We start from the raw sequence: 16,843 nt of genomic DNA, 5'->3' as shown, positions 1-16,843 counted from the left end.
CACAATTCCCTAATTCCCTCAACTGGTATAAACTGTTGTGGTCTGTGAGTTTTAATAATGAGAGTTTTTAGTTTATAGCTTTCTGATTTTCTTTATTTCTATAATTATAGTAAGAACTCTAATGGTTTTTGATTTTGGTTCTTTTGCCTCTCTTCTTGTAGTTTTACTTTGTTTGTGTCACTGCACTTGATTAGTTTCTTCTGTGTCTTGTTACTAGGGGTGGGTTTTTATAATCGATTTATCGATTAAAATCGATTCTGGCTTGGATAACGTAAAATCGATTCATTAAAATCCTGAATCGATTTTTTAATATAAATTTATTTTGCCCGAAATGCCAGAATCTCTGGTGAAATCTCACAAAATTTCAACAACCACCAAACAGCTAAGACAGTAAATGAGAGCAGGAACACGGATTCTGCACAAAGACTTAAACACACAGCCCAACCGCGGATCAGAATCAGTGAGATGTTGCCTTTCTCACAGTCGGGGCTGAAAGCCGACAGCGTGCTGATTCTGATCTGTCGGCGGTCCGCGCTTTGTGTTCACGCCCTTTATGCGCTGATTCTAAAGCTGTTAGTTTTATCTCTCTCCAAACAATATTGACCGAACCAGCAGCAAAAGAAGATCCAAACTAGGCTTCACATAAACAAAGTCATGAATTCACTCTGACTTTTATTGTTTTGCTTCGACCACGATGCACAGCTCTCTCTCGCATGCTCGCTCTCTTGCGCGCTCTCTCTCCCTCTCTCTCCCTCTCTCTCTCTGTACTGTTTTCTGCATTATTCGCTTGCTTGTTACGCACAAGTCTACCGTTGTTTACAGCGCTGTCGGCCGACGGGTTTTTTTTTCGTTTTATATACTACTTCCGAAAATAAAACCTAATTTCTGCCGTTCAATACCGAACAAATTTAAACTTTTTAAAATTATGCAAAATGCAAAACGCTCAGCCTTGTCTCTAATAAAACCGCTGTAACTTCAGAGGTAATGTTCATGTGTTGATTAATGGTTTTCTTTCGTTTTTGATCTACTGCAGAAAATTTTTATAAAATCCCAGAACAGGAAAATCACCTTCATGTTTTTCTGTGTTTTATCCTCAGCTACTTTGACACAAAGGCCTCTGCTGTGATGCTCACACCTTTGATAAAGTCTTGGTGTGTCAGCTTCCTTTTTATAGATACAAAAATATGTAAATGTACTGATCTGAATTAAAATATTTCTGACTGTCAAAATTTCCCAGATTCAAATCAAAGTGAATCGAATCGAATTAAATCGAATCAAATCGAATTAAATCGAATCGTGGATCGAATCGATTCGGGACCCTGTGAATCGGAATTGAATCGATTCTAGAAATCAGTGACGATACCCAGCCCTACTTGTTACCCTTATGCTTCCACCCTTCACGTGAAACCACTGTGAGACCTTGTGGTTTCAACCAAAACCTTTGGTAATTAATTAATGAATTAATTGATTCATTCATTAAAATCCAGGTTGTGCTGAGGTTAAGTGGAAACTGGATTTATCTTCATTATAAATATGAACAATGTATGAAAAAAGACACTTGTTTTTGAATGTCATCTTTTGATTAAACCTCTTTTAATGTTTCTATTAATTTATGCAAATCGGGTCTCAGTATGTTTACCATTTGCAACAAGACTTTTAATTCACTTTCATACAAGGGGTTAATAAACAATCATATCAGTTCATCTGAAATTGTGCAGACAGACTCTCTCAGTAATCTGGATAGGTAAAAGAAGCCCCCCCCCCCCCCCCCCCCAATATCTATCTAATAAGTACAAACACCAGGGTCACCTGATTTTGTTAGAGGGTAGGCAATGTTATAGTATGACTGGAAGAAGTCCAGTATGGGTCCAGTTACATTGAGAGCATAGTTTCCCTGTCCTAGGTCAATGGCCTTCCTTCGAGCCCAGATACGAATCTGAAAACAAAAACAAAACAGCAACCAACTCTTTCACAAACGTTTTCGACACAGTTCTTCAAGTTTTGGAGCAAGTCAACCAAAGCACACAGACAATTACCTGAGGGTCTTTTTGTGTGGTATTGATATATGTGTAGTCAGAGACAATGATGGCCAACAGATAGGTGGACATTTTCTTGGAGGGTTCAAACTTGGTTTTTGTCCAACTTACTCCATCAATGGTGATGTTAGCAATATCTGAAGAACACAACTGAAGTTATCAGTGACTATGACTGAAGTAATAGAAGACAAGGTTTTGGTAATGCTACTGTGTGCAACTTTTTTTTTTTTTGTTAAACACGATGATGACTGTCCATATGAGACATACAAACTTTAAAATAGACACACACCCTGCCCATCAGGGTGACAAAAATACCATATTAGTCTTTTATAGCTACATCATGTGAATCTAACAGAATTAAAACTAAAGTAGTCTAGCTGAGGAACCTTTTTCCAGCAACTGGTCAAATTTCCTACAAATTAATGAATATTTATATGAGCTATTCTGTTAAATTACTATTTAGTAAGGTTATAGGTTATTGATTCTGAAGCTCATAATTAATCTGATCAACACATGTAGTCTGGCCTTGTGTCCAGTGAAGCTATAACTTTTTCTGTATTTAGTATTCTGAATTTCATTTAACAACTTAAATTTCATAGCAGCACGAATAATTTTTATTTTTAAGTTTTATAGTTAAAGAGAGAAGTTGTATTAATAAAACAGACTTGTTTTGGTTGCAGCATTTGGTCATTATGACAGAGCTTTAAGATATTAACTTTTTTCTTAATTGACATTTAGTTAAACACATGACTGCAAATTTCTCCGTAGCACAAATTGTAGCAAATGTAGGTCTAGGTTGTGTCTGGCAGTCGTCTAAATTAGTTTGAATCTAAAGGGTTTATGCTAACGCCAAATGCATCACATGCATTCAACTGAATTAAAACTAAAATATTCTAATAAACACTTAGAACTGTGTTATTTGAACTGTGTGTCATGGTCCTGGGTCTTTAACCCAGTGTTTTGAGTTTATTTTGGTTTCATGACTCTTTCCTTGCATGATAAAGATGATTTAAGTCCAAGTTTTGTACCATTTAGTCTTGAGTTTAGTTCCTTTGTTGTCTCTCAGTTTATTTGTATTTCTGGTTTCCTTTCTTTTAGGTTCCTTTTGTCTTTGTCTTGTCCGGTGTCTCCAGTGAGAGTTAGTCGTGCCCTCTAGTTATTTACCTTTTTCCTCAGTCGTGTCTCTGTTTGTTCTCTCTTTCTCTGTCTCTCATGTCTTTACCATCTCTAGTCCCCTGGCACTTGGTCATGTCTGTCTATCATGTGCTTTGTGTTCTCTTCCATGGACATGTTTGTGGATCTTGGCTCCTTGTCTCCGTCTCTGTCGCGTTTACTGTTTTACTTTGGTATTCCTTGTCTCATATGTATTGTGTTCAGTGTTGTTCTCACTGTCTTGTTATGTGTAGTTTGCTCCAGCTCTGTTCCCATGTCTCTCTACTTTCCCTAATCGCCCTCATGTTTTTGTATTGTCACAGTTGTCTACCAGCCTAAATAAACGACTCAGCTTCTGTTGTCTCCTGTGTCTATGCGTCTTTATTTGGATCCTCTTCTGTGCTCCTTATGATCTGCTGTTGCAGATCTTGACACTGTGTTTAGATGCACTGACCTCTTTCCATGCCATTTGAAAGGGCTACTGTTCCAGGCGGGTGAATGAGCGTTATATGGAAAATGGCTTTCAAAGCTGGCTCATCAAAACAAGGAAAGGTCTTCCTGGCATAAGTTGGATGCATCTGAGAGGTGGCAACTATCCTGTAAATGATCAAAAATTCCACACATGCAAATAGTGAGAGTGTATAGGTTTAAAATGACACCAGTGAAACAAATCCAGCCATAGAAGGACAAAAAGAGGTCTTACTTTTGTAATCCATCTTCTTCATACTCACTCCTGTAAAACCCTGACAAGTCATCAGCTAGTTCTCCAGTGAACTCAGTGTACAGCTGATACTTCTGTCCTTGACGTAATTTACTTTTTAAGTTGATAACCAGATACTGTGTTTCTGGCTGCAGCCATGTTGATTCTATAATCAGAGCAGCTGCACCATCTGGAGAGAAAAAAAACAAAACATCTTTAACGGTCTCTCTGTATAATCTCCAAGAATGTAATAACAACATACACACACACACACACACACACACACACACGTTTGCACATTTTGGCTCTTGTGATTAGGTAGAGGATCAATAGGGGGTCCACAGCCCTCTTAGGGACATTCCCGATAGGGCTTGCTCTTAGATCTGAAGAAGCTTCTCGGATGAGAGCTGAAGCGTCTTCAAGAAACTTAAAGAAGTCCAGACGCAGCTCCTTAGACTACAATAACCTGGATGACTGAGAACCTTCACAAACAAAAGCTAAACATGCATAAATGAGTTTTTTTCTTCAAAAATTTGATTTTTTAAAATGTGTTATCCTACAGCAACACTTAATTTGTTAATATCAGAAAGGTAATAATATCTTTGAAAACATCTGTAACTCAATACAACTTCTGCTGCTCTCACAGTTTTATGTATGCAATAGTATTAACTGCAGAACTAGTAAAATGATTTCTGAGATCCTAATAAAATTAAGAATTGTTACTTTACTTTGTATCAAGACTTTGATGGTACCTGTAGTGGTGACACTGGCCATGTGTTCGTTGTCTTGCCTGGTGTAGCTCAGTTGACTGGAATGAATCAGTATCAAATTTGTTTCTTTCACACACTCAAAATGCACAGTGGACTGGCCTGAAACACATGAAAAAAAGAAAAATGCTAACTTATATTAATGCAACCTCCATTGCAGCGGTAGTTTAACACAGGCACCAATGAAATCTCTGTAGAAATAAAAGTAGAGAAACCTAAATGCAGATACAGAGAAAATAAATCACTAATAACAGTGAATAAAACATTTGAAGGTAACCCTTTATAATAATGACACACTATTAAGGCATTCTCTAAAAGTTTCTTCTGTTCATCTGGATGTCCAGAATTAACTTTTTGGGATTTCTTTACCTGGATGATTGATAATGTATCAAGACTATTAAGCATTAGTAAGGTAGTGGGGGCTGGGGTGCTTGTGGTGGCAGAGGTTGGCTCCTGGCTAGGTGGCTGGCCTTATCTGCGCAGGGCCAGGTGATAGTTCTGAGGCCTCGGTGCCCGTGGTCGTCTAGTCTCTGGCTGGGTCTCTCCTTGTGATGTATTGGTCTGGCCACCTCACCATGTGGTGTGGGTCAGCTCACGTTGAGATGTCTGATCTGTGCCTCCAGGACTCATGGGTGCCCGTAGGCCAATTGGGTGGGGTGGGGTGTCCAGGAAAGGGAGCAACTGTTGCTGGGTGCAGCATGTCTTGGACCCAGACCAGTCCCTTTACTGTCTGTAACTGAAGAAATGTTTGGTGTTGTGACGCAGTGTACAGATGAGCCCCAAGTCTTGGAACTCATCTGCACACTCCAGTCTACTCTTTGTGTTGAGGGTTCTGCCCTGGACTACTTGGTGTTCCAGGGCGATGACATTGTGGGCCCCAGGCCGACTTCTTCCTGCACCGTGGTGGGATGTGGGGACTGGGGATGCCTACTGAGCCAATCATTTGCTGCGCCTTCCATGACAACCCATCTGGGTGTCCTCCTTCTTCTGCTGGGTTGGGTTCAGGGATGTTGCAAAGATGTGTTGCCTTACTTTTTGGTTTAAATTTTATGAATATTACTGCTACATAATTGTCTGCACATTACTGTTTTAGATTTCTATGAGCTTTATATATTTTAGGGTAAATTGATCTACAGCATTACATTGTATTTTAAGGATGACATGTGTCTGTATCATCTCTCCTGTTAGACCCATTTACCCATTAAGCATCAGCCTGTTTAATGCTCTGAACTCTGTCAGTGCGCCCCAGGGCGGCTGTGGCTACAATGTAGCTTGCCATCACCAGTGTGTGAATGGGTGGATGACTGAATGTGTAAAGCGCTTTGGGGTCCTTAGGGACTAGTAAAGCGCTATACAAATACAGGCCATTTTGATTTATTTTCCCTCTTAAGAAAATGGCACAATTTTCTCATCCAATAAAAAAATATATTATCTACAAATTTACCCTTTGATTTTATCTCAAACATCACATCTCAACCTATTATTACCATAGTATAACCTTGTGATGCTTACAAGAGATAACTGTAAAACACAATGTTACATGTGAGTGAAGATAACAACAAATCAGCATTTATAATTACACACATTAATGACTATATGCAAGAGCAGATAAGCCTTGTTTTTCAAAATATACATGCCTGTCATACACCACAACCATCTCTGCTGCTGCTGGTTTAACTATGTGACTTCTTGTATCAAAAGTGCTTGGTCATTCACTTTGAATACTTTCAGAGGGGTTCTAATTCAGCAAGTTTTTTTTCTATGCTAATGTATTTCACTTGTTAGCATTGTGTTAATGGTCTAGTTTGCTAGCTTGCTAAGCATACTACCATGTGCTCAGATCAAGGGCGGAGATTTGGCATGGACGGAAGGGACATGTCCCCACCAATATCCAGCGATTATTGAATTGTCCCCACCAATAATTTGATCTCTTCGAGTAAAGAAAAACAAAACCGATAGAAAAAAAAAAAAAAAAAAAGCGATCTGTCAACGTCTCATTCGCCCAGCAGTTCAGAAATAGTTAAATTATGTTCTCTACTGGAGTCCTACGTCATGTGACAAATATGGCCAATGTGATTGGCTGTGCCTTTCAGGGAGCTCTGTTTAGTTTTAGCAGCGGCAAGCCTGCGCTGCGAGGACCTGCGAGGAGGACAGGAGGATGGCAGCAAAAAGAACCTGGATATAAGAAAGTATTTTTCAAAGAAACCTGTAAGTCACTTAAAGTCAAGTTCACTCATAAAACCTGTCCATCATAATAACGTTACAGGCTATGCAAGGCAATACATGCCAACCCTCCCGTTTTTTCTCGGACATTTCAGTGCCCCTCTTATCACTCTTTCGGGGTTTCAAAATAAACTTTTAAAAAATTTTCAGGCGAGCATGTAGCTGTGCAAACTTCAAATATCTGAACCGGGGAGAACAGCAAACTCCTGGCACATCGTTTTAGGCTTTGGCCCACATCAGTCAAATTGTATGTAACCATGAATAACGTGTTGCCATGTCCACCAGGAGAGACTGGGCAGTATAGATGTAAAACAAATATGTCAGCAGTTTACCTCTAATGAGAGGAGAAGGCATGTGTTTGGCTCCTTCACATAGTGGACATTGAGTTGTTGTGTGGGACACCAGTAGTCATGTTTAAAGTAAAACATCCCAGCTCACTGACTTGATCGGGGCAATAGTGCCTAAAATGTTGCATAATTTTGCTGAGAGATCTTTTACTTTGTGGTAATCTTAGATGAGTAGTTTTATGGACAAAACCCACCAGGTCATTCAGTGTTCCCTAAGTGCTAATGTATAAGAGATGTTGGTGTAGTATAACTGAAGTAATGTTGTTAAGTCCTTAAAGTCATATTATTTTATTGTCATGACTGTATTTTAAGCTATTTTTATTTTTGTATGATATCTGATTTATATGGAATATGGTTGAAGTAAACTAAAGTACAAAATACTTAGTCATTTGTTTAATACTAACTTAACATTATATAATTCACATATAAAACTATGAATTGTAATTTTAAATGGTTTAAAAGGATGTAGAATAGCATATGTAGGCAAGTATATTTCTCCTTTTTTTAAATCAAGAAGCAAAGACGAAAAGGGAAAAAAAAGAAACAGGGCAGGGTTCGGTGGTTGAATCATCCGTCCCCACCAATGCCAAAACCAAATCTACGCTCTTGGCTCAGATGCTATATATATTTGTGTGAATAATGCACATAAACATTGTCACTTTATAACTACGTACTGACATAACCTCATACAGTGCATAAGAAAAACATACTCAGACAGCTTATCTGATGTGGCTTGGTTCTTTTGGTAGGGTCCTCTTGCTAGACATGCATTCATGATGGGAATGACATTCTGACCATCCAATGTGTGTCATAATTAAAATGCTCTCGGAAAATTTGTTGTTTAGCAATTTTGGCCAATTAATGGCTTTTCTGTAACTGCACTACATTATATTATGGGGATAATAGTTATTACTATTTATACAAGGCCACTACATTCCTGCATTTTCTCTCTCTCTCTCTCTCTCTCTCTCTCTCACACACACACACACACACACACACACACACACTAATAACCATGGAACCAATGATTTGTAGTGATTCAAACACCTCTGTTTTTGCTAAAGTAGGATTTGAATTTCAATACAGATTGATATTCCCTATCCTACCTTTGCTGAAATAAAGGACCTAAACACCATTTCAACCACTATGAAGAACAGATAATTAATACAAAATGATAGTCAATGCACTGTCAGTCTTCATATTATATACCTTACTTTAGGTCACAGGCAACTATTTGTACAGTAAGGTTTTACTCACCCGTGAAAATGTAGAGACCATTGTTTGGGTCTGGACTGAGACGAGGCCATATGGTGATGTTGTAGTACTCAGGAATCACATCCATGGAGAGACGGTAGCTTAGGAGAATAAGCACAAAAATAATAGGACTTATTTCAGACATTGCTATCCTGCTTGTTTTATTTATATTTGATCATTTACAAATGTTTGTCCTTGAAGTTGATGTGTTACAAGCAGAAAAAAGGATTGTGCATCAATATTTGAGCAAGTTTAAAAATGCCAAATTATGATAGGGAGACGACTGGGTCAGAGTATCTCCAAAAATGCAGCTCTTATGGGATGTTCCCAGTCTGCAGTGGTATCTATCAAAAGTGGTCCAAGGAAGGAACAGTGGTGAACTAGTGACAGGGTCATGGTTGGTCAAGGCTATTTAATCCATGCTGTGAAGGCTGGCCCGTGTTGTCTGATCCAGTAGGCTCAAATTACCAAAAGGTTAATGGTGGTTCTGATAGAAAGGTGTTAGAATACATGGTGCATCGCAGTTGTGTTCCCACTTTTGTAGCAAAAAGGGAACCAATGCAATATTAGGGAAGTGACCATGATATTATGCCTGTTCAGTATGTCTAAATAACAGAAATATTAAAAATATATATCCATCCATCCATCTTCATTCGCTTTATCCGGGGCCGGGTCGCGGGGACAGCAGCCTAAGCAAAGAGGCCCAGACCTCCCTCTCCCCAGCCACCTCCTCCAGCTCATCCGGGGGAACACCAAGGCGTTCCCAGGCCAGCCGAGAGATATAATCTCTCCAGCGTGTCCTGGGTCTGCCCCGGGGCCTCCTCCCGGTGGGACATGCCTGGAACACCTCACCCAGGAGGCGCCCAGGGGGCATCCTTACCAGATGCCCAAACCACCTCAACTGGCTCCTTTCGATGTGGAGCAGCAGCGGCTCTACTCTGAGCCCCTCCCGGATGGCCGAACCTCTCACCCTATCTCTAAGGGAGATGCCAGCCACCCTTCGGAGGAAGCTCATTTCCGCCGCTTGTATCCGCGATCTCGTCCTTTCGGTCACTACCCACAGCTCGTGGCCATAGGTGAGGGTACACAGCAAATTCAAAAGTGTTAAATGTTTTGGTGTTAGTAGTCTTAGAGTTAATTTTACTCTAGGTAGAGTCACATTCTTTTAATGTAACTCTGAGGTGTAAAATGATAGTAGTTAAAATCGAGAGTTAAAAATGAGTGTTTCTATGTCAAATCTAGAGGTGTTACAATGGAAACATTAACTCTTGACCTCTTAACTCTGAACTCCTACAGGGGCTATGACACCAATAGAGTAAATTCACAGACTCCGCCCCCAGCACCATAGGCTCTAATCGAAGCTGAAGTGAAGCCGTTTCAGAACATTTTGCTCTACATATTTGAGTTGTTTGCCATGCTTGGTAAGTCATTTTTTCAAAGATTGTTTCAATTATTATTATTAGCTTTTACTTCTGTGGCTCTTTGGAGTTGAGACAAAGCTGTGTGGAAGGCATTAGCCATGTTGCTGGCTGATAGCATAATATTCTGTTTTAGCTAGCTGAAAGGTATTGTTTGCGGGCAAATACCACAGCCTTGAAAAAAAGCTTGCATGTGAATTTTCAGTCAGAATTTTCGTCAAATACACCTAAAACAATGTCTAGAATGTGAAATGTCGGTATAAAGGTGCTACTTGAAGCCTGAAAACGATCTCCCATTAAAAAAATGAGCAAACAGCAGTAGCAGACGTCCTGACTGGGTTCTACGTTAGCATTTAGATCCCTCCAGAGTTTTGTGCACACAGTTTAGGTAAAAATGAAAAAGGTTGAGGTTTTACATTTAGTTCAGTATTACCTGTTGCCTGTGTCCTTGTCTTTTGGGAAAATACTTTACACAAGTAATGCCTCAAAAAGGATTCTTTTTTTTTTTACTGTGCTGCAATTGATTTGTGCCATTAGTGTCAACTAATTGTTATTCAATCTCCACATAGGATATGCTTGTGAAGATGGATTAAGGGGGAGAGCAGAAGTGCGTTGAAGTTCCACAAAGTGATGAATGAAGGACATGCATATTTTATTGAAAAAATAAGTGATGAGAATGCTGTTATTTGCATTTACCAGCTCACCTATGTCAGACCTTTTGATAAACAAAATTCTAATGAAAGTGAGAACATGTACACTGTTACATCTTTCAGAAAATGTTTTGAAATTGTGGTACACAGTTCAGAATAAATGTTTTTCAAAAACCATTGCGTCTTTTTAGTAAATGTTTATTTCCAAAAGAAATTTCTAGAAGTTCAGAACAGTAAAATTCCCGCTTTTTAGAATTAATTATAAGATAACTCTTACGTAGTTAAACTAAAATACTCTTTGAGAGGTAATATATAAACTCTTAACACCAAGTGTTAAATTATCAACTCCAGACAGATTTGGTGTTTAACACTAAATCAGAGTTAACGTACCAACTCTCCAAAAAGAGTTAAATTAACACTCTCTGGTGTGGACCCATATAGACACTTTAATAGTGTTGAAATCAAATCTGACAGTGTTAATTTGGACATGCTGGATTTGCTGTGTAGGGACGTAGATCGACCGGTAAATTGAGAGCTTCGCTTTTACACTCAGCTCCCTCTTCACCACGACGGACCGGTGCAGCGTCTGCATTACTGCAGCTGCAGCCCCAATCCGTCTGTCGATCTCCGGCTCCCTTCTCCCATCACTCGCGAACAAGACCCCGAGATACTTGAACTCCTCCACTTGGGGCAGGACCTCATCCCCGACCCGGAGTGGGCACTCCACCCTTTTCCGGCTGAGAACCATGGCCTCAGATTTGGAGGTGCTGATCCTCATTCCCGCTGCTTCACACTCGGCTGCGAACCGCTCCAGTGCGAGCTGGAGGCCCTCACCCGATGAAGCCAACAGAACCACATCATCCGCAAAGATCAGAGATGAGATCCTGAGGCCACCAAAGCGAAAGCCCTCCGCCACTTGGCTGCGCCTAGAAATCCTGTCCATAAAAATTATGAACAGAACCGGTGACAAAGGGCAGCCCTGGCGGAGCCCATCACCCACCGGGAACGAGTCCGACTTATTGCCGGCAATGCGAACCAAGCTCTTGCAACGGTTGTATAGGGATCGAATGGCCCGTAGCAATGGGCCAGACACCCCATACTCCCGCAACACCTCCCACAGGACACCCCGAGGGACACGGTCGAATGCCTTCTCCAAGTCCACAAAACACATGTAGACTGGTTGGGCAAACTCCCATGCACCCTCAAGTATCCTCGAGAGGATGAAGAGCTGGTCCAGTGTTCCGCGACCAGGACGAAAACCGCATTGTTCCTCCTGCATCAGAGGTTCGACTAGCGGACGAACTCTCCTTTCCAGCACCCTGGCATAGACTTTCCCGGGGAGGCTGAGGAGTGTGATCCCCCTGTAGTTGGAACACACCCTCCGGTCCCCCTTCTTAAAGATGGGGACCACCACCCCGGTCTGCCAATCCACGGGTACTGCCCCTGATCTCCACGCAACATTGCAGAGGCGTGTCAGCCAGGACAGCCCTACAACGTCCAGAGCCTTCAGGAACTCGGGGCGGACCTCATCAACACCAGGGGCTCTGCCACCAAGGAGTTGTTTAACTGCCTCAGTGACCTCACCCCCAGAAATTGGTGGGTCATTCCCCTCATCCCCAGACTCTGCTTCCTCCTTGGAAGATGCGTCAGTGGGATTAAGGAGGTCCTCGAAGTATTCCTTCCACCGCCTGACAATTTTCTCAGTCGACGTCAGCAGCGCTCCGCCAGCACTATACACAGTGCAGGTAGAGCACCGCTTTCCCCTCCTGAGACGCCTGACGGTTTGCCAGAACCTCTTCGAGGCAGTCCGAAAGTCTTTTTCCATGGCCTCTCCGAACTCCTCCCACACCCGAGTTTTTGCTTCAGCCACTGCCCGAGCCGCATTCCGCTTGGCCTGTCGATACCTGTCGGCTGCCTCCGGAGTCCCACAGGCTAACCAAGCCCGATAGGACTCCTTCAGCCTGGTGGCTCCCTTCACCTCTGGTGTCCACCATTTGGTTCGGGGATTACCACCACGGCAGGCACCAACCACCTTGCGGCCGCAGCTCAATGCAGCAGCTTCGGCAATAAAAATATATATAAACACCTCAAACAGTACAGGACCGTAAACAAACATTTAAATTTCATTTATTCCATTTCATTTATTTATTTATTTCACACATGGTTCAATAGTGTTTCATTTCCTTCATACAAATCCTCCATCCCATTAATAGAACACTGCACTCATGGGTGAAAAGGAGCAGGAAGAAGAATAAATTCTTATTAGCACCTGCCCCCTATCTGCAATCTAATTATTCTTACAAGAGGGCGCCAACAACCCAAAAACCCCTCTAATATGTATCTTTATGTAACAATGCAAAACTAACAACAAATCAGTATAATCACAATATACAGCACTAAATGGCAATAAAAAAATTTCCTTCCACATTTAGCCCAAATTACCTTCATGTTCTTCATATTGATTTACCCTTTTAAGTATGTAACACATTTTAAAACGGTGCATATTTGTACAACTCCTAAGATTATCTTGAAGAGAATTCCATATTCTTATACCCTTAACTGTCGGACACATTTGCCTTTGTGTTGTCCTAGCAAACTGATGCTAAAAGTCAAACTACCTTCTACTGTCCCCACTTCCTGAACACAACACAGACAAACTTTGTAACTTAAGAGGTAATGTATTATTTCTTGCCTTGAACATAAATAATAATGTCTGTAATTTCACTAAGTCTTCAAATTTCAACAATTTCAGTTTTATAAACAGATTATTTGTATGTTCTCTATATTTAACATTATGAACCATTCGTACCACTTTCTTCTGTAACAAGTATAGAGGATTTATATTAGTTGCATATGTATTCCCCCACACTTCAGCACAATAACTGAGATAGGGGAAAATTAGTGAGAAATAAAAAATACGCATTGCCTTATAATCTAGTATATCTCTGACATTATCCAAAATATAAATATTTTTAAACATCTTTTTTCTAACATGTTCAATATGAGATTTCCATGTTAATTTATCATCCAATACTACCCCCAAAAGACGGAGTTCAGTAACTCTCTCAATCGGAACTCCATCAATGGACAGAGTTACTTCCTCGTCTTTTACCCAATTTCCAAAAATCATAAATTTCGTTTTTGTCAAGTTCAAAGATAATTTGTTTACATCAAACCATTTTTTTTAGTTCTTCCATTTCAGAAATCATTAATTCAGCTAGACTAGGTTGCAGTAATTATAAGGTCCCTGGTTATAAAATGGTAATAAAAACAATAAAAGGTATGTTTTTGCCAATTAATATCCTACCTGTCCCAAGGAGCTGTAACATCACCATGATCTGTCAGGGCAAGAGTCCACAATGTGACAATGGTTGCTATGGAGACCAAGGCTAAGATTACACACAAAACACACAGAGTACTGACTCTGCAGGTTTTTCCCATTGCAAAGATGTCCTACAGATAGATGTGAACAAAATGGCAGAGTGGAACAAGTCCAGTTGTTGAATAAACCCTGATCTCAGTCTTCAGTGGCAGTTCAGTTGTGAATTAGCAAAGCCCTGTTTAAACTGAGCTTGTCTGGTTTGCTGAATCTCCTGTGAATGACAAAGAGAGGTGACTATCAGCATTTAACTATGACCTCCCCTTCTGCCACAATCAAGTCCTCTCAATGTGTGAAATAAATGGATTATATATTAGGTTGGCACTTGTGGGAATTGTGCTGCTGTTGACGATGACTTTCTATTTTGTAGCAGTAAACTGCACAATAATGTTTTACTGCCTGTTTACATATCAGTCATAAAACACTGCATGTCCAATGAGAATTCACACATTGGATAACATAAAGATTCTTATCATCTTTGACTCAGTGTTCAGAGTTCAAACCTTGTAAGATACTGAGAACACAAAGGCCCATTACCAGTCATCACTCTTAGCCCTATCTCTTGGTTGTCAAGGCTGACATTTAGAGTTGGGACATTTGAACGGCAAGATGGTGCAGTATACTGCCTCACAGCTGGTAGCCACCCCAGCTTCCTCCCAAAGACATACATGTTAGCTTAACTATTAATTCCTAACTCACCATAAATGTGAGGTAGATAATGTGCTTAAGCTGTATAAAATGTATGGTCACAGAAGCTGTTTGTGAGTCTGGAGGTGCAGGACCTGAGTGACCTGAGGTGCTGACACGAGGTAGCGGGTCAAACAAAACAGGTGTTTGGCAGGGTGCAAGGTGTCACCTGTGATGGCCCTGGTTTTCCTGAGACTGGAGGAGCTTGCGATCATGGGCTGCCTCCAGGGGTGGTAGCCACTCATTTTTTGGCAGTAAATTACCCTCTGCACAGCCTTCCTGTTCTCAGTAGTGGCACTGATTTAGACACATGTCTACATAGAACAAGTAATACTGGTTTAAACAGCATGTTTTCTTTTTTTTGTTATTGTTATTGATTGTGGTCACTTAGGAATGGCTCTCAGGTGGCATCACTTGTCACTTTTCATGTCTTTTCTCTTGTCCTTGCGCACCCTGTAAAATGTTGGATCCAGGGAAGTGGCTAAAAATTGCTAATCAACTAAATGACTTACAGGTGTGTAAGTCATTTAGTTGATCATTTAGTTGAGCTAATCATTTAGTTGATTAGCTAGTTTTTTACTAGCTCTTATAACAGCTCTCTGCGCTTGGAGAGAAATTGAGTTAAACTGTAGCAGCGACAGAAAATGTATTTGTTTACAATTTGAAAAATAAAGTTTGCCAAATTAATTATCAGTAGTTATTATTTGCTGTGGAGCAGTTGAACAATATAGGCAATATTCATCCATCCATTCGCTTCCGCTTATCCTTTTTCAGGGTCGCGGGGGGCGCTGGAGCCTATCCCAGCTGTCATAGGGCGAGAGGCGGGGTACACCCTAGACAGGTCGCCAGTCTGTCGCAGGGCTAACACACAGGGACAGACAACCATTCGCACTCACATTCATTCGCACATTCACACCTAGTGACAATTTGGATTATCCAATTAACCTATCCCCACAAGCTGCATGTCTTTGGACAGTGGGAGGAAGCCGGAGTACCCGGAGGGAACCCACGCAAACACGGGGAGAACATGCAAACTCCACACAGAAAGACCCCGGCCTGATGTTGGAATTGAACTCAGGACCTTCTTGCTGTGCGGCAACAGTGCTAACCACCGTGCCACCGTGCTGCCCCCAGATGATTGTAAGACAATTCTGAAGACTCTGCAAACCAGTCCCAGTAATCTATTGTGCAGTATCACATAGCTTCTGTGATTTAAAAAAATCATCATAATGAGAAGCACACATCATTCCTAAGAAAAAAGTAAAATTGTTTCTTATTCAATTGAGTAAACTTAATATTACAAAATGTGCGCCAATATAAAATGCCTTTATGTTGTTGGCAGTGAGTGCGCATCACTCACTGGTGTACAGCTGTACACAGCTGCAGAGCTCCACTCACTGTGGGTTCAGGCTCCGCTGTAATATTTCATCCAGATAATGTGTCAGGTTCTCTGAACAGACAGTCTGTGAGGTGCACATGAGAAGATTATATGACAGGCTGTCTTTGATAAGTAGCTGATTTGTCTGAACTAGTGTGTGATAAATAGTTCAGGTTGTTGCTATAATGTGGGTAAATCTAAAGGCTCTTTTTGACTATATTACGCACCATACTTCCAGCTGCTGTGTGCTACATTTTTAGGCTTTGTGGTTATCTCTTTGCAGCTAATCACTGGCTTAAGTTCAGTTATGTCTTTTGTAGATCCATCACTCTGGTCTCCCTTCTTGGGTCTTAAGACCACAGGAAAACATCACACATCTATCTGCTGTTTGTTCTCATTGCTTAAATATTTTTTTGTACAATAATCAAACAATAATCAAATATTTCCATTTGTGTAGTTATTTTTTATTTCTAAATCAAAAAATCTATATGAAAGAACTCATCTGTGCCACACATCAGTCTTTTTGAAATTGCCGTTTACCTACAGCTGTTATTTCTATTGTGCAGCAGTGGATGTGCTGATTTATCACTAAGCTTCACTTTAATACTAAAAAACATTCACTAATTCTAGAGCATGTTTTGAAGCACTCCCATTCAGTCATGTATGTGCAGTTATATGTGTTTGCTGCAGACTGGACAACTTTTTGTTGTGAGGTTTTATTGTCAGTAATTTGGCCAAAGTTATAATTGCCAGATTCTAACGTGCATTTCCTTTTCTGATTCTCGTTTTGAGTTTTTTGTTTTTTAAATTTTTTTTAAATCATAGAAACTATGTAATACTGAACAGATTAAT

At 40.5% G+C, this 16,843-nt stretch overlaps 1 protein-coding gene across 1 annotated transcript in view; it reads right to left on the bottom strand.

Moving 5' to 3' along the window:
• The window catches only part of LOC146514929 (aminopeptidase N-like), a 38,503-nt gene extending 24,163 nt beyond the window's left edge, over positions 1 to 14,340 (bottom strand). The window contains exons 1-7 of the mRNA XM_085167417.1: positions 13,855 to 14,340; positions 8,483 to 8,580; positions 4,641 to 4,757; positions 3,892 to 4,078; positions 3,643 to 3,785; positions 2,037 to 2,173; positions 1,810 to 1,936 (exon numbers count right to left, since the gene is read on the bottom strand). Coding sequence (XP_085023543.1) covers positions 1,810 to 1,936; positions 2,037 to 2,173; positions 3,643 to 3,785; positions 3,892 to 4,078; positions 4,641 to 4,757; positions 8,483 to 8,580; positions 13,855 to 13,988 — 943 coding nt within the window. The 5' untranslated portion in view covers positions 13,989 to 14,340. The remainder of the gene's footprint in view (positions 1 to 1,809; positions 1,937 to 2,036; positions 2,174 to 3,642; positions 3,786 to 3,891; positions 4,079 to 4,640; positions 4,758 to 8,482; positions 8,581 to 13,854) is intronic.
• Between the last annotated feature and the right edge of the window lie 2,503 nt (positions 14,341 to 16,843).

The sequence above is a fragment of the Neolamprologus multifasciatus genome, chromosome 7 (assembly GCF_963576455.1).
Source record: "Neolamprologus multifasciatus chromosome 7, fNeoMul1.2, whole genome shotgun sequence".
NCBI classification, from domain to species: Eukaryota; Metazoa; Chordata; class Actinopteri; order Cichliformes; family Cichlidae; genus Neolamprologus; species Neolamprologus multifasciatus.
This window is presented reverse-complemented; position numbering and strand designations above follow the sequence as displayed.